Genomic DNA, 26,845 nt, shown 5'->3' on the forward strand with positions numbered 1-26,845 from the left:
CCTCTTGCTATAGGCAGAACAAATCTCACTTCACTCCTATTAAGTGAGGATGATATCACAGTATTGTCCTCCAATGTATCTGTGCTTTTTTCCTTTCTTAGGGAACGATATAACACAGAAATAGCCATCTTTTAAATGATGCTTGATATCTAAAGTAGAACAAAGAATATATAGCAAATAGCTGACGTGTGGCTTTTATTTTCTATGTACATTATTCTCATCTAGAGACCAGATTCTGCAACAGTCCGACTTCTTCAAGAGACTGAGCATTAGTGGGGGACCCAAGGGAGTGGGATCATAGTTGAAGACAGCGTTATTCTTTGTACAATGCCCTGTGCTAGGGTACCTTTAAATGACTGAAACAAAGTTGTTTTGGTCAAGCATATCTAAGGAGCCTTCTTGTAAAGATCCTTTAAGAATCGTACCACTAACAACTTTTTTTTCCTTCTTTTTTTTTTTTTTTTTTATTTAAGAAATGTCTAGTCTGTGAAGAACCACGTCTACACTTTGCTTATGTTAATAGTGATTTGATTCCCAAGACATGGAGGTGTCTATTCTGAAAACTTGATACCATTTTAAAGGTGGATGCTGCATGACTCAAGGTACTGCAACTGTTTGTTTATAAAGATGTTTATCTTTTACACAGGCCTTGAAAGCTCAAAGACTGATATTTAAATACAGGCAAGAGTTGAATTGTCTTTGTTGCTGGAGATGACATAAAAACATACCTTTCATCTGTTGCTACTTTTACAGTTAGTAGACTCCTCACACTGACTTCCAGATAAAGCTCCCTAGCTTTATATGGGGCTGAATTATCTCTTTTGAGTTACCATGCATGGAAGTCAGATGGGCTTTTTAGTCTGTAGAGGTGTTTTTGAGATGAGAACGATACTATGGTGTTTTAGGAGCAGAATAGTTACTCAGCAGAATACAAAACATAGTTTCTCATTAGCCCCTGCAAATGTCTTGTAACACTAAAGGCTGTCAGGAGAATGTGGGCTTAAACTGGACCATGTAAAACGAAAGTCTTGAGGACTGACCCAATAAAAACACGGTCACAATGTGACAGCAGAGTTAATTGCCTTCATGTTAGTGCAGGCGCTATGATGATCATGGTTGAACTGGTGAATATATGTGTTTATTTCTTATGATGTGCCTAAATTAGTTACTGCTGTCTGTTCCTGGAGTCCCATAACTGAGAATATAATTATTTTTGGTCATTCTTTGGTAATTAGTGGCATGCCTGAGTGCTCATATTTGAAAAAATGGCCAGGCTTCTAGCAAAAGCCTTATGCTCAACCCACTAGTACCCCACATCAAGACAGTTCCTAGTTTTTGGACACTTTGATATTATAAAAAAAAGAGTACACTGTTTCTCTACTACTGTAATGATGGCTTTTATGAAATAGTGTTTTCTATTTAAATCAAGACCACTGTTATGGATATTTTTATTTGTTTTTGTAGCAAATTTTGATTGTATACTCACATTCGTCTGTCCCCTTTTTGTGGTGATTTAGTCGTTCTGTTAGAACTTAAACCGTTAATCATACTGAGAGGTCAGGGAGAGGTTTTTTATTTGTTTTGTTTCCTTTGAAGTTGTATTAGCACATTGGGTTCATTTTTTGTCTAGAAGTGATATCTTCATAAAAGGACTATAGATATATTTTAAGCAGGTTGCTGATGCATATATATACATGTATATCTCCATCTACAATATAGTTATTGTGTGGCTAAAAGATTAAAGGCTTGTCTCAGGGCACTGACAAATGAACACTGGCAAATTCTGAGCATGTCTTAAAGCTGCTAACTCCCAAGGACATCTGTTCCTTTAGGGAGTCAGCAGCTGAACTAATGCTTCAGACTGGTGAATGTGAAAGTCAATGTCTTTAAATTGCCATAAAAGATACCTTTTAAATTTGGAGTCAAGGGAGAAGCTGACCTTTCAGTTAGTGTCTGATTGTTGGAAGTTTGCTTTGTTTTGTAACAAATTTTCTATGGCACTGCTACCGGGTAGTTGAGGGCAGTAGCCAAAGAAATAAGAAAGATTCACCAGGGCTTACACCCATGGAAAAATCTGTGTGGTGGTCATGCAGGACCACTTAACATGACTGTTTTTAAATATGCTAATAACCAACCATGCTTTCAACGTGTTTCAGAGAGCTATTTTTCAAATAGCTTCCTAACCACTGCAGCAATATTCCATGTTCACCTAATAAATGTGCAAAGATGGGGATTCCATACCTGGCTAGGTCATAAGAACTGCTGGCTGCTGATTCCTGGCACCTCCATCACACTGGCTCTAGTGTGCCTCACAGCCTTAGCTGAACCATTTCAGTTTACCAATGCTTCAGAATATTTAATGGTCTGGAGACCTGCTGGGTTTGGCATTGTCCCTGATTTGTGTGCTGAGATGGCTTCACAGAAGGTTAGATGAGTGCTTGAGGTGGTAAAAGACAGGATGTGGGAGCTCCTTGAAGGGCTGAGAACAAAGGGAGTGAAAAGCCACCAGTTAGGACGGCTTAGAGAGCCTAAATAACTTGCATTTTGTGATTTCCTTAATTTGTTTGTAAAAACCTTATGCCTGTCCCATTAAATGCTCTATGATGTACATGCTGTGCAATATTTACCTAAAAAACTGGCTATGCCTGAATTTATTTCAGTATTCTTCTTGTTCATCTGGATGGTACTCAACAGTGTAGAACCAAAGATTGTAGATGATTTTCTCTCTCTAAAGGCTACAGCTCCCTGGTGGCCTCTCAAACAGAGTAACCAGAACTGAACACACAGTTAGGAGTATTTCACAGTTTTATAAAACTGCTGTAATTCTTGTAATGGTGGGTGGTGTTAAGAGGGATCAGCATGTTGAAAGGCATATATGACTGCAATAGCAACTGGCCAACATGCAATAGCTCCAAACCAGTAAATTCTTAAGGTGCTTGCAGAACATATTCAGATGGCCACTCATAGAAACACTTGCAAACACTGCAACACCTACTGGATATGATTTCAGTGATGGTGAAAGTGGGCCATTTTGATTTCATAATCAGAGAAACGTGTTTTCCTTCTTCATTCTTTTGACTTCTGTATTAAGCTTCCTTATTTTCTGACTCTTCATTCCTTTCTTCTTTTCCATTTATTTTAAACTTCTTTCTCTTTAGATCTTTAAGACGTATTCATCTGATTTTCTCTTTTTAGTTGACCATGGTGACTTCTCTTTGTAAGAGGAATGTTACACGTTTACTTCCTTCTGCTTGTGGATTTCATAGCAGATTTTTTCTCTCTCAGTAGAGGGAGATTCTGCATTGTCACACTTGTGAAGACTACATATGTAGGTGTCAGACATTAATAATAAACTGCATGACCAAGCTCCTTATTCAGTAAAAGAAAATATTTTTCTGGGTATTAAATAGAGCACTTAGGCTCTAGCAAATGAGAAATTTCTTCAGCTCAAACCCTGTTCTGGCATATCTACCTAGATTATAGCAATTAATCTACTTTCCTGTAATGTAAATTGCATACTATTTTACATTATTTCATTTGGCAGATGACTGTCTCCCAGTCTGCAACTCATGGTGTTTAGATATTAGCAATTATCTGTAGTAAATTCTCATTAATGTCTTTTAAAACATAGTTCTGTATATTGTAAGATAAAAGCTGTTCTATAACCACATGCACAGTTTCCAGTTTCTCTGTGTTTATATCTTCCTTAGTCAAAGCTCTTTGCAGTTTCACTCCCACTACTGGTCCTGTAAGCTTCTACCATGGCCATACCCTTCCCCTAATTTTTGTTTGCTGTTAACAAACAGCAGCTCTTTAAAGGTGATTATAATGCTCCTCTGCCTCAGCTGTAGTGTCTAAAGCAAAAATAATTTTAAGGAATGCTGGACTGGGGAGTTTGGTTTTAGTGATATATGCATCTCCATTTTCCTTTGATAGTCTGTGGAAGTTGTACAGATTTCACAGAAAACGGCCCAAACAGTTCCAGTTAAGAGGAAAGCAGGTGAAGAGCTGACCTGGTGTAACCTTCCTCTGCCCTCTGTGTGACTGAGGGAACTTATTTGCTTGTTGCTGTTTACTACTGCTATGGCCACAGGGTCTGAGAGTCCTGCTCATCATCCAGAAGCACGGTGTGCAGAAAAGTGCAGAAAAACTAATAGTTAAGGAATTTGCGCTTGGCATCTCAAGGGAAGAAGCATGGAGCTGTTGGTGAGGATAGATGCCCTGGAAAGGGCAGAACTCGAGGCCAGCGTGTTTGGTATACATAAAGAAAACGATCCAGACAAGCCTTAACATTCAGAAGAGACCAGCCACAGATTGCTTTAAATTCCAAAAGTAACCCGCTTTAACAGCGGGTTACTTTTGGAATTTGGGTTACTTTTTTTAACAGCGGGTTACTATCGCTGTTCATGGCGAAAGAGCAGAAAAGCGCCACTAAATGCTCTCTGGGACAAGGGACGACTCCGAGCAGACCGGGATGGTTGGGCAGAAGAGGCTGAAAGCCGTGAGGGAGCGAGGCAGCCCCGCCAGGGGTCACAGGGCTGTTCCTCCTCCAGCCCCGCTGCGGCCGGGGAGGGCCCCGGCGCTGCCCGCCCCCGCGGCAGGGCTCCAGCTCCCGGCCCCGGCCGCCTCGCTCCGGGGGGAGCCTCAGGGCGAGCCCGGTGCCGGCTCCGGCCGCGGCAGGTAACGGGGCCGGGGGGGTGCGGGCAGCGGCCCCGGGCTGAGGAGAGGCGCTGAGGGAGCGGCTGGGGCTGAGGGAGCGGCCTCCCGCGGCGCCCCGAACCCGGCCGGGAGCCTGAGGCGATGTTCGGGTGCCCTGCCCCGGGGCTGGGTCGCGCTGGGCAGCGGGCTGCCCCCCCTAAACACCGGCGGGTGCCCTTCTGCCTGCCGGTGGGACCGGCCGCGGTCATTACTGGAGGGTAAAGAACGGCAGCGGGCTGGGGGCAGGTCTCGGGGCTGGATCCGGGAAGGGGAAGTCCCTCCTGCGCTTCTCCATCGGAGTGGGAGCCACCATCCCAAGCAGCTCTGTGCCGCCAGCCCTGTTTGTCCCATTTAAGGCCCCCCATAAACTGAACTCTTTTTTTTCTTTTTTATGTCCCAGCTTGAAACCTCTCTGACCGAGTCCCAGGCACGTAGTTCTGCTGCTGAAGAGGCGCCCGAGGGATGAGAAGACAACCTGCAAAACCCAACAGCTGCGTTTCGTTGCCCAGCTGAGCGATCTGCAGGAAAAGCAAGTGACACGCTCACAGTCCTGAGGTTTGGCTCGTCTTGTCACAATTCACTTGGAGTTTTGACTTTGCCCTGCAGATAAAACCATTCCTAATCAAGTGCGTTGCTTAACTTTCCGCTTTTCCAATCCTGTTGAAGTAGGCAGTTTCCCCTTACTTTCATAGCATGGCTATAGCTAAAATAAGGAAATTTACCTGGTTGCTGTAGATGAACCTGTAAGATAGGATTGATCCTAAAAGCCACTGTCTGAAATGTACATATACGTCCAGAAATGTAAGGTTAATGTTTTGATTGACATTGTTCTTCTGAGATGTCACGCTTCTCATCTGAAATGGATAGTGCTCCTTTCTGAAGTAAGCTAAGACTGAGACTTGAGTGCACAAATTGCTCATGCGGTTTGAAAATCAATGGAAGAGCGGCACCAAAAGCAATTAGGCAGCTTAGAGAAAATCAATCCACGGTTGAAGTTGTCCAAAGACAAGGATTAGGTCATTGTCAGAACTGAAGTCTTTGTGGAGAAGGATCTGGCACGCTGTCAGGCTTATGACTGTTCATTCGACATCTTTTCCCATCTGAATTCATATATAAAAAGTTGTAGGTAGACATTTACATAAACTCTGCTTGTTCATTACTTCTCCTAGATTCTATTAGTTGGGTGTTCTTTTGTTTTGTTTTGTTGGTAAATGTAGGCAGTTGTGATGTTGAAATAACTCGTTCAAAATAGAGCACAGTTAGTAGTAACTTTTTTAGCTGTTTGTCTCTATGAATTGTTTAAGATAGGTTTTGGATTATCAGGTGTTTTAAAAACATTTTTTAATAATCTTGATACCCTTGATACTTCTTTCATGTAGTCATTATATATGGTAAAACCATGTTTTCAGCCTGTATGTGCAGGATTTCAGCAAAACTTTCAGACATATTCAATATTTTTAGACATAGAACCACACTGCTTTATTATGGTAAGCACTGTGAAATAAGTTCAGACTTCTTAATAGCATATGCATGGCCAAATTTGTTCTAATTAATTACAACACATGAATGAGAAGGTTTGGGATAATAACTTTTGAATGGTAATACTCCCAGAAAATCTTGTTTCTTCAGTGACAGTTTGTCAGGTAATTTGTAGGTGGAGAAGTAGCAAAGCATGATGGAAGATGAAGTATAGCTTATTGCTGTAGGCAAAATGAATTGATTATTGTGTATATTCCTGTGCTCATTTCTCGCATTATAGTTGCTGTATTCAAATTCCAGACAAGCAGAGGAACCTTTGTGGTAGTGTGCATTGCTTTGCTGAGCCTGCAAGAATACTTTGTTCACACAACACGTGATCCCAGAATAAGGGCAGTCTTCTTTAATGTGCAAGTTCCAAATGTGGCAAACAGAGCTCTAATTACTGCTTAAGTCCCTAAAGAAAAGTGACTTGGAAAATAGAGCATCTTTCTCTCTGAAGAGTTTTGGTCTGCTTTGTAATTAAGGCTGAAAATACTTTTTTCCCCTTCTGAGAGCGACTACTGAAAAATTCCCAGATTCTTCCTCTGAACACATTATTTTTAATTAAAAGCATCATTGTATGTGCAAACGGAACAAAGATCTACTTCTAAAATGGCATTTGCTTTAATCTCTTGGCCACGTTCCACACATAGCAGGATGGCTAAGTAACATAAAGATATGTACTCTGGATTTTATGTTCTGTGGTTTTGTTTTTGCTTTTGTTTGTTTGCTTTTTTGGTTTTTAGAGTGGCATTATCAGCTTCTATTTATATTCGAGTACAGTATTATTGATTGAGTGCGTTCTGATTTGTAAGCCTGAGAATATTTTTGTGGGAATTGTGCTAGCCATGCTTCATTAGTTCCTGTTTTGAGTAGTGTGATGCCCTGTTCTAATATGTTCGTCAGAATGAGGAAATGAGCTGTGCTCATGTTTGTGGAGGGATCCTACTGGGGTAAAGAACAGGAGCTATGTTCTGTGTTTCTTCTCTGAAAAGTGAGCTGTTCTCCAGCATTCCTCCAACATCTCAACATCTTGTTTGGTACATCTATTGGAAGTGATTAGTTGTAGCCCACTAGTAAAGGCTGAACAAACTTTTTTTTTTTTTTACTCTCTCTCCAGCTCAAGCAGTTCTCCTTTTTCTTGCACCCAGCAGTAGATATTTTACTTTCTTTTTGTCTCTGCCTTAAAGATACTTAATTATTGCTTTATCAGTTTGTTCAGCCTCTCTGGCCACTACATCTGTACCGTGGATGTACTCCACTGTCTAACAGATAGACAAGATCTTTCTATCAGGTGAAGTGACTAAGTATTATGAATCATAATTTGATTGAAGGACCTAGTTCTCTTGGCTGCTTCATCTTGAGTGTTAATTGCTCTAATCTGGTGGGTACAGGTAGTACGTTTCTAAATGAAGCCCTTCAATCTAAAGAGAAATTAAATATTTAGTTGTTATTAAGACAGAGAAGGAGTAGCAAGAATTGTTCTTGTTACATGTTTACACTGGCACATCCTTTTGGTGTCGCAGTATTTGACAGAAAATGATGACTACCATCTGTTCCGCTCCTTTTCTCATCATCTAAAGTCCCTTTTCTCTGTGAGAATGAAGTCTTTATAGAGAGATAAAAAGTTTCTGTCTCTTCCTGTTTGCATAATCACAGTTATTTAAGAAAAATACAATTTTTAAAAACTCTGATACACATTTTCCTTCATGCTGCACTTACTGCTTGGAGTTGTGATCTTAATTTAAACTTACTGTGTGACACCTCATCTCACTGTCTTTAGTGTTTCTGTTAGTCATTATTATATTTATATGTTTATAGTATTCATTATTACCATCTCTACACCTTATTTTAACTGAAGGATTATCATGTACTTTGTTCTTATGCATTTGGAGTACAGGACTTGATACTGTCTGCACTCTTTCCTCTGCAAGGCACCATGTACATGCCAATTCTGCGAATGTTAATAATTAAAGGTTTTAATAACAGTTTTCTAACAGTGTTAACTCAAATAGCATGTGAAGCTGCTAGCTAAGATCTCTGTGATTTCACCAAAGAATCTGAAGAGAATTAGTCTAACAGAAAATCCCCCTGTAAACATCATTGCCAAACTGCCAGCCAGGACAGGATGAATCTGAGTCTTATCTAGAGATCAGACCAAGCAAAACATTGGCAGTAATGCTGTCGCCAGGGAGGAAGGCAACATCTTACTGTTTAGTGCTAGACAATTTGGTGAACCTAAAGGTAGAGCCTAAATTTACCTTAAGGTCTGAGGAACAATTACCTCAATCTCATTTTCTTACTTGTAATGTCAAACTTTTTTGGTTCACGTCCACATTTTTCCATTCCCCTCTGTAAAATACTGACATTGGCACAGAAAGAGGAGCTTACACTTGTTATTGCTAGAAACTGGTAGAAGACAAAATAGGAAAATGTCCAATTCATAATTTCTTTTTAGACATCAGAAATTGTTTTCAAATTCAACATTTCAAAGCAAATGTGGAAGTAAAGCTCAAGATGTTCTTTGGAGTCTATTTCATTGGACTGTGGAATTTAGTTGGCTGGATAGTGGCTGTGAACTGTTTTAAAAACTTGTTACTGGCATGTCATACTTACTTTTTTAACTGTGGCTTGTGATTTGGGAGAGTTGTCTCTAGTAGACCCAGCTTTCAGAGGCATTCACCCCTAAGTTGTGTGCCAGGCTTCTGCCACTTCTTTGCAAATATTTTTTTTTCTTGTTGGAATTTGAAGATCATTAAAGAGGGTAAAGGCTTGACAGGATAAAGTCTTTGCATTAGATAACCTTAATGTTGTAGCTATCAAATGTTATTATGAAAGTTTAAACAGTTCTTTTTGCCCGTAATTATTGTAACTGAACGATGCTGATTTAAGAATCCTTTAGCAGCTTTTCAGTTTATAGAGTCCTAAACAAGAAATTATTGCAGATGCAAAGAAGCAGATCTCTTTTCCCCTAAATCATGCCCACCGTCCAGCCATTTGATCACAGTAACACGAGTCACAGAGAGCCTAGTGCAGATGCTGTCGCTGTGTCTTTATGCAGCTTGCAGGGTTTGTTTATTGTTTTTTTTTTTTGACTCTTTGAAGGAAGTGGGGGTCTGTTCAAATATCATAAAAACAAAGTAAGAAAAACTGAGATTACAAGACACGTTTTTAACCAGCATGTAACATCTTTTTTAAAGAAAGCTGGGCACGGATTTGAAAGAACAAGTAATGATGCTTAAATATGCATTCGTGTAAAGCATCTTCCTCTTAAAAATGTGGCACACAATATTTTAAATTATGATTGTGAGATGAACTTTGGCCAGCCAGGGGTTAATTAAATATGCCTTCTCTGGGTGTGGTGAATTGGTGAACTTAATCCTCTAATACTTTTCCTTTATGCTAGCTAGGCTTGGGTCTCAGTTCTTACCAGATTTCAGTGTGGCACTGAAGAGAGAATATTGCTGGACTATCATAGTATTGGAGAATAGGTGGGAACGTTGTGTCAGGTACTCACATCCTCCTCCGGGAAAAGAATGCACCAGGGACTGCTGTGCCAGCTGACTCCTGATGGCGAGCAACCTAGAAAAAGATCGTAGAACAGGATGATAGCATCTCTTCCTGCTGTGTTGGAGATAGCGTAGTGTGCCACCTCCCTGTGACAATAAAAAATGTGAATGTTAAATTTCTTATCGAGGCAAGTCAGAAACTCCCTTGGATTTGGGTTTCCTGTCTTTGATTTGCTTTCCTGTGTAGGATGCTGTATTTAATTCAGTGCCTACCTTTTTATTTTAATACATTGTTAATGCACCATTTTATACTCACCTGGGAGATACTATCAGTTCTATGCAAAGCAATTCCTGCATTGCTAGGCTATTTTGAAGCTTGTCACAATGTTCCATAAACTACATAAACAGGAGGCTTTTCTTATGCAAATACCTTCACTTTGTGGTTTTCTGTTTGTTTCTGGTGTCATAAAATGACAAAAATGTGATGCCCAGAGATGGTAGGACACCAGATTGAGGGTGAAACCTCTGAACTGTGCCTTGTCTTAGCCTATTTTAGGCTGCCTGTGCTAAGGGACCCTGTTACAGCTGCTGTGGGTTTGTGAAGCCCTTCAGTGGGTTGTTCTGCCTGTCACATCTGTTGGGAAGACTCACCTGGAATTGCTGCTCTCCAGGCAAATAGATCTATCTGTAAACAACGATGCTCTGACAGAAGGGTGCATTTTCAGTAAAAACCTGACGGGGTGGGGGATTATGTAACAGAACAAAAATAAACTGAAACATTTTTAAATTGAGTTATTTCTCTTGCAGGATAATTAACCTGTATCAGGATAATAAACCTCGTATCTGACAGCATTGGGGTGTGCTGAGTGCTCTCAGCTACTTTGTAATCTGCTAGTAAACCAACCTTAGCGAGAAAATGTTGTTAACATTGATCATGATAATTTCTGGCATATGTGTGAAAGCAGTGTGGTCTCTGTAGAGCTTTTGCTTCACCTGCTCTGCACTGATATGGTTTCGTATCACCACTTAGAGTTGTTCAAGCCATAGCAGCTGAGTTGCACAGTGCTTGAGTTTTTGAGTGCACGAGATTTCCAAAGGTTAAGTGGAAAGTCTTTCATTTCCTTATTTCTCCAGTAATGTATTTCCCATGGATTCTGCTGCTGAAAGGCAAAGACGAACAAGTACTCGTAGCATAAGATGGGGAATTTTACCACTGGGATATTTCATAGATGACTGCTCTAAAAAATAAATAGCACTGTTGTCTAGAACATCTGTTACTGGATCCTGATGAAGATAGGGCACGAGACAGGACATGGCTTTGATGTTAATGACTGCTCTGTTCCCGTGGAGCTATTTGGACTGCTGTTAATGTAACAGAGGGAAGTGGAGAAAAAAATAAAATAAAAAGCTGAAAAAGTGCCATCAACGTAGAGCAGTAAGATACAGTCAGTTTTGAGGTTTTCTTATGAACAGCAAGATACCTTTCTTCAAGGGTATCTGATTTTGGGATGACTTATTGGGATCCCTCACATTTCAGCATTTTCCTTTTAAAACATGTTTTTAAAGTAGCAGAACAAAATCATTATTCCTTGGGCTCTTTAGAAAAGAAAGTAGTTAAATGCTACCGAGGTCTAAGGTATTTAAATGCTATCTACAAGCAATATCCACCCTGGGGAACAGCAGAGTCTTGGAGTCCAAGTTCTTGACCGTGGGTTGAAAGGAGATACTTCCTTCTAAGGTCAACATGCCACCGTGGTTGAATCATGAGATTTTAGAGAATAAATACAACAGCCCTTTGGTTACATCTCTGAAAACTGCAGGTATAAAAACTTGTACCTGTTTATCCTTCCACATTTGTGGTGCTGTATTGCTGTACCATGGAACAAGTGTAAGGGGCTGATAGCTTCCATCTCATAGCAGTTCTCAATCACGATTAGGGCAGGCAGTTCTGGTGCAGCTGCCTCGCGAGGCTGCTTTATGCTGTTCAAACACCACACGGAAGTTGTAGAGAATTAGCTCAAGCAGCAAACTCGGGCTATCATGGAATGTGTTTGCTCTGAGCGGTCTCCTCAGCACAGGCTGGAGAGGCTGGTACCAGCGCGCGGTGGTACGGTAACTCACCGCTAGCAAAACAATCCCTGTGAGTGTGCTATGAAGTAGTTCAAGGTAAAATTCTGCTGATGCACTTTGCCCTTTTCTCCTCCTGCAATGTCCTGAGAAAAAACCACAGCATAGTTGGAATTCTAGGCCCCTGTGTTCTTTGTAACTAGAAATTTTACAGGCATTTCCGAGTGAACTGAGAGATTGAACACAGAGAGCAACTTGGGATCTCTATTACCAAAAGGAGTCCAACCAGCATCAGAGGTGGCTTCTTCCAAATCGAAACATCCCGTGCAAACTGATTGTCATTGACCCCAGTTCTCTGCAACAGGAGATGGAGTTGTTGTGAGACCTGAAACTGTTTTTGGCACTTACCACTGGACTGTCAGCAAACTCATCCGGCACTGCATCTGGAATTAATCACAGAAATAAGTATCTTCTCATGCAGTGAGTTGTTTGCTTGCACATACCTGGGTGAATGCAAAATGTGCACATTTACACAGAATCCTTCCCACGTGTTCTGCTGCGAAAGATCTGATTTCCCTAGTCTCATTGAGAGCAGATGGGGAAGAAATATTTTCATGGCTGGGGTACTCCAGTGACTTAGGACACAGAAGTTGCTAGCTAGAAAATGGGATGGGATTTTGTTCCTGGGCAAAGCAGTTCTGCATTAGGTGCTGCACCGCTGTCATCTGTTGGTAGAAGCTATGGTGCTGATGATACCGGTGTACAGTTAACTCTGAGTGAGAGAAAATATGTGCTTTGAGGGAAGGGCAAGATGACCCAGGCCTTGGAGATGTCTGAAGGGTGATTAATTGAGGAACTGCTCGTCAGGAAGACCACCGTGTTGATGTTCTTGAGGGAAACGTTCTGACCTTGCCCTTGAATACGTCACCAATCAAATTAACGTGAGTAGTTGGCTGAGAAACAAAGAAGAGGAGTACTCTAACGTGAGCTGTGCTCATAATAGTAAAGATCACACCCCTGGGGTGGGAGACCCCAGCCCAAGAAGGGCCCCTTCCTCTCTGCAGATGCACAGAGTGCTTCAGTGTGCTAACTCTGTCACCAGTCAGAGGCTAGGGGGTTGTGCAAACGGGAAAGGTGTTGATAAAGGATAGTATAAAAGGGTGGTGTGGGAAATCCTTGTGTGTCCCAGCCTTGTGGGAAACTGTCTGGTACCCACACTGAAGCGATTCTGAAATAAACGGCATCTCGACCTAGCGTGTGGTTGGCTTGTTGTGCAGCAAGTAATAAAGCTGAACGTTTATCGGGCAACGCTGAAGTGGCGTGTGCCATGAGAAGGAGTCCTCTGATTTCTAGGTACCTCAGCCATCCTGCCAGAGTGGCTGGCACTGAAAGAAGCTCTCTTCTTTTGCTGTAGCTCTTTGTGGTAGGTCTTTGTAAATACACTGAAGTTGGCCAAATATTTGACTTTTTTTTTCCCCCTTCTGCGGTGTTTACATACCTATGCTGGCAAACCTTTGTAGTCTAGACATGACCAGAGTTGTGCTGTGATTTCAGGGAAATTGCTGTTCTCTGTGAAGATTTAGTAATAGAAATCCTGTCTGTTACATACTGTGATAGGTGTTATTTCTATGTAAAGTGCTTTGAGGTTTCTAAAAGTCCCTCCAGTTCTGCTCTGCAGTAAAATTTAATTGTGCTCTTTAATTCTGGGATAAGCTGGGCCTCAAGTATGGTGGAAGTGGGAAGAGATTGCTGTCTTGTACTCCAGTGAACACGATGGAGAAGTAGTGCTTTCTCAAATGACAGATATTGTGGAAGGACCACTGAAACAAATAAAAAGATCAAGTTTTTCCGGTCCCTGTCATTCCCTTTTCTCTGGTTTCTGAGGACTAAGGAATTTCAGGTCACTTTGCAGGACTAGCAATTGTACGTGTAAGCAATAAGTTCTTGTAGCTTGCTGTCCTATTTCCTCAGTGCCTGACTTTCCTACGAATGTTTTATTGGGTGCTTATTTTGATGGTTTTATCCAGCCACCTTATTTATTGCATATCAGCCTTCAGAAAATTAAACTTAAGAAGCTGACTAAAACAAGTCCGGCCACATAAAGGCACTTAAAAGACAGGTCAATTTTAATCCTGTTACAATCACGAGAACTCCTAGTAACTTTGGCTGCAGTTTTTATTTTGATCCAGGAATACATTTGGTCCCTTCTGATTGTAACAGAACAAACCCTCCCTTGGAAAAGAAGAGGTATTGTCGGTGTTTAATTGAGCATCCCTATAATCAAGTACCATTTGTATAGTACAGGACAAAAGTTATGTTTTATATTTAAGCTAGGTTCCCTTTGATCAGGAACAAAATGCTCCTTCTGGAAGAAACGAAGGTAAGGTGGCAAGAGAAAGTAGCCTTAAGTAGCCCTTAGGTGGGGTGTGACCATCTTGGATAAAAGGGGTTAGGGCACTTCTTCAGGGAAGACCACCAAGGACACCCCAACGAGAGGAAGGCATGTGCAGAAGGGCCTGGAAAGGAACCAAGAACGATGCCACACAATTACACGGCTCATGTAGATTAGAATGAATATGTATTAGATCAGTAGAATATGCATGAATTCAAGGTATAAATGTAACAAAGAAGCTGGCATTGGGTGTGCTTTATTTGCAGAAAATCCACTGGGCGCCCAGGCCTGAATAAAAGCAGCATCTCTCCTGAGTGTGTGTGAGTTGGCTTATTGCACACTGGGTAAATAGAGGAGCTGCTTTTTTGGACAACGTGTTGACTCCAAACAATTTCAGAGCATCAAATTACTCTGCAGCAGCAAAACCAACAAAACCTCCCAGCTTTGGAGGGAATGTAGGCTGTTCAGTACCATAAACAATGCTTGCCGTACAGAAGTTTCGAAGTACTTTATGTTTTATCAGTTTCTCGGTGTATGAGTGTTTGAAACATGGCATTCATTAAAGTTATGCCTTAAAAAGGTGACATCACTGTTTCCCAACCCTCTTTCCATACATTTTTCATACTTAAATGTGTGAGAAGGTATTGAAAATGTTACTCATTCTCTTGAGCAGAGAGAACTTCATTGCTTGGGGAGCAAGATGCAGGATGGCTGCCCTCATATTCCTCTCGTCTTATTTTGTATACACATCTTGATTTTCGTCCTCCAAATCTGTAACGAAAGATATGTGAGCCTTACAGAAGAGATGCTCTGTTTTGGATTTTGTGGGAAATCTAGACCTTGAGAGGGAGAGAAAGCTTTAACTTGAATTATGTCCACAGTTACCCCTTCTGCTTTTGATGTTTAGCAGCAATCAATGGCCACTGTGTTAATATCCTGTTAAGTGTTAATATCCTGAGACTGACAGAACATCATGTAAACACGTAGATCAAATCCTATCATAAAAAGCAAGTAAACCCCTGTAGCCTTTACGAAGTACATCACATGTCTCTGAACAATCTGACTGGTCTCACCAGAGTTCTGTTCTTCTCTTACAGGCATTATGCTGCTTGAGATACTCCTGATTCTGGGGACTATCATCTTCTACTTCTTACGTTCCAGGAAGAAAGAAGAGACATTATCCTTTAAGGAGGGGTGGTGGGGCAGGGGCCAAAAGCCTAACACTGAAGAAGATGCAACTATTTGGCCATTTAAGGTGGAAACTACAGAAAAAGATCTGAGTGTAAGCAAATCTCTGTACTGGGAAAAGCAGAGTAAGAAAAGGCCAAATAAATGTTTACTTGTTTAGAAGTAATTATAGGACTGCTCATATTATTTGTTTGTAATGGATTTCTATTTCCTCAGCTCTGGAATTTTTAGGACTTTGTTCTCCTTAGTAATATTGGTGGACATTGATCTCCAATATGTTTTTCTCTCATACTGCATACATAAAGCTACATAACTTCTAACCTACGGATTTTTGTGAAACACAATCCTGTATTATGACAGCTATTAGTACATAATCCATCAGTAGCCAAACCTTTTTTTCTAAATAAATTCTTAAGTAAACTAGGAGATTTAAGTTATGATAGGACATAATTACAAAAACATTTTGAAAAGATGTTGAATGTGGAAAAAACATGTATGAATAGATGTGTTAAAAGCTTCATTTAAAAATCCATGCTTTCTGTACAAGTTAAATGACCAAAATAAAAGTTAGTTTACATTCTGGTCTACGTATAGACAAGACATTTCTTGTCTAGATTGAGACTACCTGTTCAGTGTGAGGCATGAGACAGAGTATACAACTAACTTATCTTAGCAAGTGAGAGTTGTCCTTATCATCACTGTACTAGAAAATGCTGTTCAAGTTTAAACCTCTTAGAGGTTTGAGCAGGGCTGGACTTGCAGACCTGTCTTTCACCCTCAACTATTCTGTGGTTCTGTTTCTAATAAGAAGGGGCTTTTGGCTCTTCTTCCCTGCTGAGTGATTTTGGACTGAATTTATAGTATTGTCAGCATTCCCCATGACCATGAAGCACAGTAGCAGGGTCACTTGGAAAGTTAGTATAGATTTGGAAACTTTTGCTCCAGTTGTTTCACCAATTTTGTGGCCCTGCGAAATCCCTCAGTGTTTCCTGGTGTGGACGCCCAGCACCTTGGTTTGGGAAGTAGAGCAAAAGGTCTCAGCGAGATCCATACATTGATCGTGAAGCTGGGCTTAAAGGTAGCCCTGGGAGCAACACACCATGGAAAGGCAACAAGACTTAAATTGTGAAGTCACTTTGGCGCTTTTGGGGAGAAAAAAAAAAAAGAGAGAAAGAAAAAAAATAAATAACAATGTTCTGTGGAGGTGAGTACCATACGCAAACTTCTCCACAGCTCCCTGTTGTGCTTTGGGTGCTGTCCTCTGTGGTTATCAGCCTGGCAAATGGGTTAGCCAGTGCTGCTAAACAAAGGCACTGGAAATATTAAGAACATCTGTAAGTGGAAGAGGAAGGAAGGGCATCTGGGGGAGAACAAGAGTTGAAACAGCTGATGGAGCATCAGCAAATGGCACAGGTATCATTGGAGACATAATTTTCATTATTGCTCTTGTTTCAGTTGGGCATAAGATAGCAGATGCAGTGCTTGTAATGTCTCTTCCTTTTTTTCTTTTCCCTGCAGGACTTGTATAGGAGGCTGGACGAGGCTCGATTCACTGAGCCACTGGAGGACAGTTGCTTCCATTATGGAACAAACTCAGTGTATCTCAGGAAAGTTGTCTCCTATTGGAAAAACCAGTTCAACTGGAAGAAACAAGTTGAAATTCTCAATAAGTACCCACAATTCAAAACTAAGATTCAAGGTGCGTGGCTTTTTCTCTTAGAAATAAAGAGTAATACATAATCTTGTCTACAAGGCATCACAGCCGTAAGAATGCTCTTGGTCATGTTGCATGGGCCTTCCCTCCCTAGCTGGCATGACATGGATCCTTGCTACTGCTGCAGCAGTTGTGAGAAGCTGCCTCATTGCAACTGAAGCCTTTAGGACAAGGAATGACAGATATAATTCCCTTGTGCATGGATGGGTTGTCAGTTGGTGTTAACAGGAGCCAAGCACAGGCATTCGGCAACAGATCTGGATCTTGAGATGTAGCCATGCTCCCTGCCTTGCATGCAGTCGCGCAAAAATACCCACAGATGCCTCCTCTTGATCCATGTAGTTCCCCAGCTGCTGCTGTCATGGTGATGCTGTCAGCCTGGCAGCTCTCATCAGCTGGGTGGCTGGCTGCTCAGATCATCCCTGACTGGGAGGGCCAGTGTGCTCTGCTGCACCGTTTCAAGCCCTCATAGAAGGCAGAATGCCTTTCCCTTAGGGTTGATGTGCTGCCCGGTCATCAGAGTACTATCTGAGACAAGAAAGGTAAAAAAAAGTCAACAATGCAGTGTGTTTGGATACAGGAAGAAAGATTTGAATGTTAAGAATGATTACGGAAATGGGCCATGAAAAGACAAGATCGAGCATGTGGAATATCAGATTCTTAGCTTCTGTCATGGCTGGAAGGTTTTTTAAGAGAATGCAGAAATCCACAGAATTGTAAAGGATGAGGAAATCTCAGTCATTGAGAGAGTCTGGGATTGCTGATGAGGTGGAGTTGATGCAAGTAAAATGTGTTTAAATTCATCAAGAAATGGGACATTCAGGCCCCACTAAAAGCAAATTATCATTTCCTGGAAAGCAAAGCCCTGAACAGGTTTGAGGAAAAGTGGTTAACCCAGAGCTCCTAGTACAACATTGTGTGATCTCTCTTGCTAATATATTGTAAGGATCACAAAGGAAACAGGACTGCAATTTTTACCTTTCTACCTACCAATGATGAGACTGGTACAAGAACATTTTTTCTGTTTTAATTTATCAAAAATTATACTGAAAGATTTGGAAAAAGGTAGAAAAGAATCACAAAATTGAATTCTTTAGCTCTCCTCTAGCAATGTATTTCTCAAATCCTTGATTCAGCATGATTAGTTTGTCAAAAGTTAATATGTGTGACTAGTTTACAGACAGACAATACTTGCTAATGGCTTTTAAAATTCCTTTTGCTGTAACATTAGGATCAATGGCTGAAAACAGAAGCCAGATATGTTCAAATGGGAAGTCGGGCATGAGTGAAACAAGAAAATTGATTAATGCCCCCAAATAAACTGCTGCTGCTTATGGTGGGGGGCATCTCTGTCTCTTGATGCCTTAAAGTTGCAATTGTATGCCTTTCAGGAAGAAAAATCTGTGGCTGGCCGAAACCTAGGTGGTGCCACATAGGGATATTTCAGTACAATTATAAGGGCACTTGGTCTAAATGATGTAATTGTCTCTTCTGCCTTTCAGCTGTGTGAGTCACAGTGTTACTGTTTGAAGATTGCTTCACTTCTATGTCTTAATTTGCCAATTTATTTTAAAACAGAAATATACCGACCTCATTTAGGTGCTGTGATGCTTAATTGCCCATTATAAAGTACTTTAAGGTTCCTGGATAAATGGATCCAAAGAAATGCAGGGTGCTTGCATGCTCACCAAAAAAAAAAAAAAAAAAAAAAAAAAAAACAAACCACAAAACAAAGAAGATGTTAAAAGATTTATTCAGAATCTGTTCTGTGATTAGTTTCAGTGTCATGGTAAGTTTGGGCATGTTAATTACTTGTTTTATTTTTTTACAGGCATTGATATCCACTTTGTTCATGTAAAGCCTCCTTGTTTGCCTGAAGGCCAGTCTGCAAAGCCATTATTAATGGTTCATGGTTGGCCCGGTTCATTTTATGAGTTTTACAAAATTATTCCTCTCCTGACTGACCCTGCCAGCCATGGTCTCAGCGATGAACACATTTTTGAAGTCATTTGCCCTTCTATCCCTGGCTATGGTTTCTCAGAAGCTCCCCACAAAAAAGGTACGATACATGAGAAGAAACTGAGCTAACACAAGCCTAGTCTTACAATGAGGCAACCCCTACTTCTGTAACTTCTGTCTCTTGTTTTGCCAGTGTAGAAACAAAGACCCTTTGTGTCATGGGGAAAGAGAGAGTTGGATATGACTGCAAATGACATTAGTTTCAGGAGCAATGGCTAGATAATTTACAAAGGACTATAAAAAGTTATGAAGTTACAACTCCATGAATTAAAAAGTTTCTAGTTATCATTAAGATAAGGTTCTGTAGGCACAGAGACAAAATGGAAACACATTCCCTGGGCCATGCTTAGTGCCTCAGACGAGGCTCGGCTGGAGTATGACTGGTTTAGGAGGAGTCCAGCAACCCCTTAGCAGGCTAAATACATGGAGAACTAGTAGGGTCGGGAGAACACCAGGCTGTAAAGAAAGCTGGACTTCTCCTGGTTTCTGCCTGTTCTCTAAGCCTTACCTGGACAGCGTGACAAGGGCTTCTATGTAGACTGTCAGACAGGCAAGGAAAAATGGACTTGTGTTTTTTTAGGAATTGTTTTATGCCAGGGAGAATAAATGCTGCACATTCAGAAGAGCAGCTGGAATTAACACAATAGTGGTTTTTAAAATTCTTTTATTTTTTTAATGCAGGCTTTAATTCTGTAAGCGCTGCTTCGGTATTTTATGAATTGATGCTCAGACTGGGATTCAGTGAGTTCTACGCACAAGGTGGTGACTGGGGCTGGCTCATCTGCACCAATCTGGCCCAGATAGCTCCCAGGTGAGTATCCCTTTGGTACAGTGCTGCATGATCGGCATGTAAAGCTGTATTATTCTTTAAATAGTTATTGCTTATGTACGTGATTGTTTCTAAGCAAGTCCTAAAAACAAGCACTGTGTAGTTTTTGTCATCAGTGCTCTATGTTAAGCAGTGATCCAGAACTGTATGCCTTGGTTTCTTCTGAAAAGATGAACAGTTTTGTGTTTTGTGATGACCCCAGGGGATTCTGTAATGGGATAAGTATTTATTTAAAAAAAAAGAGGGTCTGTATGTGTGTGCTCTGACTCCTGGCAGTTGCCACTTTGACTTGTTTTTTGTGAAAAGCCACGCTGTGAAGCACAATTAAGGTCATGAACAATAATGTAATTAGTGGATTGGAATTTAAGTATGTCCATTGTTGTACATTGTAAATATAATATAACATTTGTTACAATAATAATATATGTAATACAGCATTTAGTATTTAAAGTGAACATTTTATAACATTTTGACACATTCTAAACATAACAACTTTGAATCACATTTTATTTTGGTAATTTGTGGGGCCTTTTTCTGTTTTTATTTTTAGCCATCTGAAAGGTCTTCATTTAAATCTAGCCTCTGTTACGAACATGGGATTCACCCACCTGCTCTCCATTCTGCTGGGCCGCTATCTTCCAGGGCTCTTCGGTTTCCAGGAAGAAGACGTTAGGCGGATGTTTCCCTTCTTGAAAAAGGGGCTCTACAGGATCTTGTCGGAATCTGGCTACGCTCACATACAGGCTACAAAGCCTGATACCGTTGGTATAGAAAAAAACAAAGCAAATAACAATTAAAAAAAATGTTTTTAGAGCTCAGAATACTTAATTTTTAGCTATAATGTCACAGAAACAAAATACGCTGCTTAAAATAGGCAGAAAATGAGTTTTTCGGGGAAATGGAAGTAAAAAGATAGAAGAAATTGAAGTAGGAAGGTCAGAGGTTTTTAAAAGAGTCTCTTTTTCTGTATGAAGTTGTAAAAGGCAATAGATGGGTGTATAATATTAAACTCACTTTTGCATGCAAAAGGGGTGAATTATGAAAACCGAGCATTCTCTAAGTATCACTGACCACATTCTTAATTTTCATAAATAGTTTAATACTTTTCCACTTTGGCTGTCATTGGGGACTGTAATTCTATTGCAAATGCAGCTATGCTGACAACAAAAGATAGTTTCTCCATTGAGAACGGATCACGATCAAAATGATGTAAACTAAGAAGCTTTTAGCTGTTTTAGCACACAAGCTAATTTATTAATAGGCAGAAGTAATACCTGAAAAAGTCAAATTTAGTTCTTACTCACTGTTATGAATCACTTGCAGACTTTCAAGAAAATAAAATGCGTGTACTTATGAATTTTCTTTCTAGATGAGCTAATCACTCATATTGGTTAATCACTTTAAGTATCCAAGTATTAAACATTTCTGTTTTAAAAATATTTTTTGCTGCTGAATTGGAAATCTGAGTCAAGAATACTGAATATATTTTGTTTTAGTGCAGCAGCAATTCACTCACTGTAGATTTTATTAAAAACAGCTATAGAAACTATTTCTTCATGTCCTTGCATACACTTAGCTACAGAAGCAGGCACATTCTTAAAGGATGTAGGCAAAATGATAGTGTTATGGATTTAAAATAATTTGGCTTGCTTTGAGTTGTGATTTCTAAAAATTGCTAGTATCCAATTCCTTTTTTTTTTTGCTTTAAGAAAAGATTGGAAAGCCGGTAGCTGGGAGGCTGCCAAGGTCTTCCTGAGCCTTCTGGTGGCACAGTTCTACCTTGCAAGAACAGGATTCAACACGGAGCTATCCTCAGCAATGAAGTCATTTCTGACTTTTGGTTGATCCTAATCTCTTGATTGTTTCAGAACTGGCTTTTGATCGAACCGGTTTACATGGATCTGATTTTATACTTATGAGGATATTTGCATGGAACTTGGGTTCATTTTCAGTTGATTGAAGAGGCTCGGCATTGCCTGTATTCTGTGCTGTTAGGGTTGATAGAAGTTTTTCCTACACGTAAACTGATGTACTCTTCTTTGTTCCCGTCTAAGTGAAGTACGTGAGAACAGGCTATTGCTTGTCTGATTCTGCACATCTAGAAAGCATACTAGCTGTAACTTTTGGAACACTTGGCATCTGATATGTCTGTTACTTGTTTAATAACTAAAACTCAACTACATTTAAAGAGCAATTAGTGATAAAGTTTTGCTAGCTGTAGTGTCAGGCATCTTATGGGACAGTTGGGCTGCAGGGGTGGAACTTCAAATATATTGCTGTTCCTCAGGAAAACCTTTTTCTAAGATTTTTCTGAGCAGCTGGGATAGTTCATGGTCCCTGTATTTCACAGCACTAGGATACATTAGCAAATTTCTAAGCACAGGTGTGTTTTGTTGTTTTTTTTTTTTTTTTTTCTATCCAAGTAAAACAACTATAAAAAGTATGTTAAGACTTGTCCCACATTAAGGCAGTTAGCTATTGCTAATATAGAAGATGGACCTTTTTATAAAGCCTTGCCCTTCTTTAATGACTTTCTAATAATCCTTAAAAAGTTTTTGCTCTTAGTTAATGGTGTAAATTCACCTGGGCATGTAGGGTTTGGCCCTGTAATGCTATTTAATACATGACAACTTCCAGATTAATAGAGGCAAACCCTACTTGGCACATAGACCCTAATCACACACAAGCCAGCAGAAATGTGATATTGCTACATCAGTTTGAAAACACACAATGCGAGCTAAGGTGGAGCTTGTTGATGTACAGATACTATGTTTATGATCCAACAATAAATGGCTCTGACTTGTTCTACTAATTTCTTTTCTTAAAAACACAGTTTGCTGGAACTGCTTTGTAAAGTTACTTACCCTGTATTATCGTGGGCAGCTTCTAAAGCAGTCTGAGGTCAGCAGTAGAATATCCCAATTTTAGTTAATTTTTCCTCCTCCTTTTCAGGTTGTGGCTTGAATGACTCTCCTGTAGGACTGGCTGCATACATCTTGGAGAAATTTTCTACATGGACTGATCTGGAATTCCGTAATTTGGAAGATGGAGGACTAGAGAGGTAAGCGTTTCCTTTAATGCCATTTTGGATGAGGTGACTATGCCACAAGTCATAGCTAAATAAGATTCTGTCTGCATTGATGGCCTCACATCTTATAAGGAGTCTGTAGTGACCACAAGCAGTGCAGTACTACAGCATGCAAATAAGCAAATAGGCCATGAAGGCTGATATGCTCCCTTCCCCTTTATATCTCCTTAAAAGAGATAGACCCTGCATTTTTTGTGGATTAAGAACTGGCTTAGTGAAAATCTTAATGAGTTAATTGTTTTTCCTACCTTGTTTTTTTTTTTTTTTTTTCCCTTACAACAAAACCAAAGTCAAGTCCCTGCTAAAGTAATGCAAAATAGTATTTAGTTCTAACTAAGCAATCTCTGGGCTCACTTATTCAGGAAGTTTAACCTGGACGATCTTCTTACCAATATCATGATCTACTGGGTGTCAGGCTGCATAGTCTCCTCAATGCGTTTCTACAAAGAAAATCTGCAGAAGGGAATAGGCACACAGAAACATGAGAAGTAAGTGTATTTTCCTTTAAATGTTTTTGCCTGGGACTTAATTTTATGATTGCAGATAGGTTGCTTATGCCTTATGGTTGCTGCCAAGTTTAAATGCAGAGGAAAAGGAATGCTGTGTCACAGCGTTTCTCTGCAGGACAGGTCAGTTGATGTACTGTGCTCAGAAAACACAATAACTTGGTTTGAATCCCAAACCACCAGCAAGGACAGCTGACTGGAACAGTACCGCTTGAGGACCTCCCCTTCACGGTGTATCCAGCTAGGGAAGAGCGTACACAGTTACTTCCAGATTTGATTTCAGTTATTAAATTAAATTTAGTTATTAAATTAGATACCTGGATACTGAGTCAACTGGTCAGTTTTGTTTATGAAGTTCTGGTACTTTTCTGGACACGGTTTGCTTATTTCTGGAGAAAAAAAAAAAAAAAAGTTCTACCTTTGGAAGTAACTTCAGTATAATGACAAATGTTGCATAATTTGGAAGTTGGTAAGACTGATGTTCCTATGTGCAGGCACTTGTGACAACAGCTTGGTTGCATATACCTCTGTCAGGTTGAGTACTGGGGAAGGTTTAAACCTGCCCAAAGGCATTCACATCTCCAGTTCACTGCTATGGCATTTATTTAGCTGTGAAATGATGCTCCCAGGAAGCTGACTCCATTTTTGAAGCTGTTGTGGCTACACTGTGGGCAGTATTCTGCTCCAGTTCTGCCTACATGAGATGAGCTAAACAAGCTTTTACGTGCCTAGAGGAAAGAGTCTCAAAAACATACATAAGAGTAAGCACCCTGTTCTAAGTTTTAAAACCTGTCACTTCTGCTAATGCAGCTTTTGTGTATGGGATATTTTAACCTAGGAAATACTGCTGTTTATAACAGGCATGGCTAGTTCCACTTTAAGATACTTTTCCCTTCAAATCCAGTTGCTTCTCTCTACTTGTTCCTATAGAAAATGTTCTGCAGAGTACATTCGTGCCACTTAAAAGTAAGAGCCTTCTTCTATGGGAAGACACTTTAGAGGACAAATACTCATGTTAAGAAATGTTTCCTTTGAGCTAGCATATATTTACTACTATTGCTCTCTTTTTCCCCATCCCTGCCTTAGAGCTAGTGGTTCAAGATAAATTCTTCCCCTGCTTACCCTCCAGTTGTCCTGACGGGCTCAACATGTTCTAGTTGTAATATTCACTGTAAATCTCTCTTCAGCCCTTGTCAAATTGTTTGCTTTCCCCTCAATACATGACTTTTGAGCCCTGAATGTAGCTTGAGGAAACTTGCCTCTTAGGGCTGTCTTCTTAGTTTCCATTCTTCTAACTCTTATGCCCTGGATACCTAGCAACACTGCCTTATACATCAGTGTATGCAAAAAATTATAGCCATCTTCCTTTTTTTCTTTTTTCCAGGGACTGAAGCATTGTCTAGTGCTCAAATTTAAGATTTGAAAGTCAGTTTTTAATTGCCTAACACATGCACCTATCTGTTGAGGAACATTTTCATGGGACTTTCCATGTCTTGCTGAATTACGTGTCTCAAAGATAAAATTGTTGTTCTCACTTTTCTCTCAGGCTCCCAGTACAAGTACCTACTGGCATCGCTTCCTTCCCTAATGAAGTCATGCACACACCCCAGGCTTGGGCCCAGAAGAAATACACCAACATAGTGTATTTCCATTTGATGCCTAAAGGCGGCCACTTCGCAGCTTTAGAGGAACCTGAGCTTCTTGCTGAAGATATTCTGCAATTTGTCGGGAAAGTAGAGAAAGAGCAACTTTGGAGAAAGAAAGGAGAATAATTCCAGTTAGGAAAAGCAGGGTAATTGCTTATTGCTTACTAAGTCTACTGTAATCAGATCTTATTCTTGACCAGATATGAGAGGACAGCAAGAAAACTGCAGGATAGCTGAGACAGGATACAACCTTGGAAACCCAAGGATTTTTCTTTTTTAGCACAGCTACGCTAAGAATGTAGCATGAAGGTTGCTTGGTTATTTTCTCCCCCAGGCAGAAGCTTCTAAAGCCTGTTCTCTGATACCATTTACTCTTATTTTGAAATTGAGAAATAAACCTTACCACTACTAATACTCGGTTTAATTATTACCAACAGCTTTTCTTCTCAACAGCAGTAAAAGTTGAGTTGATGTATGTGTGAGATTCCCCACATATACAATGGGGAACAGTCAAGCAAGACCTGACTTGAATGAGTGTATCAATTAATCAGCACTGATCTACAGTGCTCATTAAACCAACCAGCTGGCTGCTGCTGGCTGCCTTTCTCTTCCAGCCTGTGCTGTTAAGCAGCTTCCTGGCTGGAAGGAAGCTCAGCTCCCCTGCACCAGGCTCCTAGGAAAACAATGTGTGAGGAGCAGCTGGAGCGTTAGCTGAGTAGCTGAAACACACAGGCTTTTGTAGCTTGGACCAGAAGGAGGGGTTGGGGGTAGGCGTAATTACAGCCCAAGTAGCCTCTGCACGGAATTTGTGCTCTTAACTAAAATCCTAGCCCTGGACAGGCTCAAGACACCATGGCTTTGCACTGCTTCTACGGGGTACTACTGTAAACACCTCTTAAAATAAAATTAAAAAAAAAAAAAGGAAAGATAAAAATAAAGGAAATTTGCATTAAAACTTTGAATAACACTTGCACATACATATGCTTTAAACTTTTGACTAGCTGTGATTTTGTTTCTATGTTGGATTTGTTACAGAGGTCAGGTGAAAGGTAAACTGCTCAAAGAAACCTGAAAGGCAGTGTATTTTTCCAACAGCAGTACCTAGTACGTGCAGCTGAGCTTCAAACATTTTAAAACTACAGCCAGGTGACTGATTTTAATATGGATGTGTTCTCTAATCACTTCTGATACACTTCCCTACCTTGCAAGCATAGGGAAATATAATCCATTAATAACACTTGCATAGATTAGTGTTAATTTAAAATATGAAGTGGAATGGGAGCTGTTAAGTAGTAGTTACTGCTCCTTCCCACAGTTTGTTTGCAGAAGGCAAGTCAACACTGCTGCTGGGCACATTTGAATTTTAGTGCTCAAAACCACCTATAAGCTGGGACAGAACATCATTAGGGCAGACTGCTGGTGGACCAATTTCAGCCATTTTTCTGAGCAGAGATGAGAGCTCTCACTACCTTCACTCTGGCCTGGTGTTTCTGCACCTGGGTGCTAGCAGAGGAAAGCCCAGTAGCTCTGAGCTTTTCCTGCAAGATTTGACTGCAGTGCTGACATGGACCCTTCAACTGTACTTGAATTCTTTAGTAAAGCTGACTGCTTCCAGATTAGTATTGAGCACAAATTCTGTATTCACCTGTAACAGCTTTAATTAGTCAATAT

The 26,845-nt window shown here is 40.4% G+C and overlaps 1 protein-coding gene across 5 annotated transcripts; it reads left to right on the forward strand.

The window, feature by feature from the left end:
* The first annotated feature begins 586 nt into the window (after window positions 1–586).
* On the forward strand, window positions 587–25,586 carry EPHX1 (epoxide hydrolase 1). 5 transcript variants are annotated; one of them, XM_084515835.1, is made up of 10 exons: window positions 587–602; window positions 5,099–5,253; window positions 15,282–15,466; window positions 16,891–17,071; window positions 18,918–19,145; window positions 19,787–19,916; window positions 20,485–20,699; window positions 22,887–22,995; window positions 23,385–23,510; window positions 25,075–25,586. In XM_084515835.1, the coding sequence occupies exons 3-10, from the start codon at window positions 15,287–15,289 to the stop codon at window positions 25,298–25,300; spliced, it is 1,395 nt and encodes a 464-aa protein (XP_084371961.1). In that variant the 5' UTR covers window positions 587–602; window positions 5,099–5,253; window positions 15,282–15,286; the 3' UTR covers window positions 25,301–25,586. The 5 variants fall into 5 exon arrangements, with proteins under 5 accessions (XP_084371961.1, XP_084371958.1, XP_084371957.1 ...); XM_084515832.1 differs by lacking the exon at window positions 587–602 and adding an exon at window positions 4,548–4,680 and having other exon boundaries at window positions 5,099–5,324; XM_084515831.1 differs by lacking the exon at window positions 587–602 and adding an exon at window positions 4,548–4,680.
* The last annotated feature ends 1,259 nt before the right edge of the window (window positions 25,587–26,845 follow it).

The sequence above is a fragment of the Aythya ferina genome (assembly GCF_964211825.1).
Source record: "Aythya ferina genome assembly, chromosome: 3".
NCBI lineage: Eukaryota > Metazoa > Chordata > Aves > Anseriformes > Anatidae > Aythya > Aythya ferina.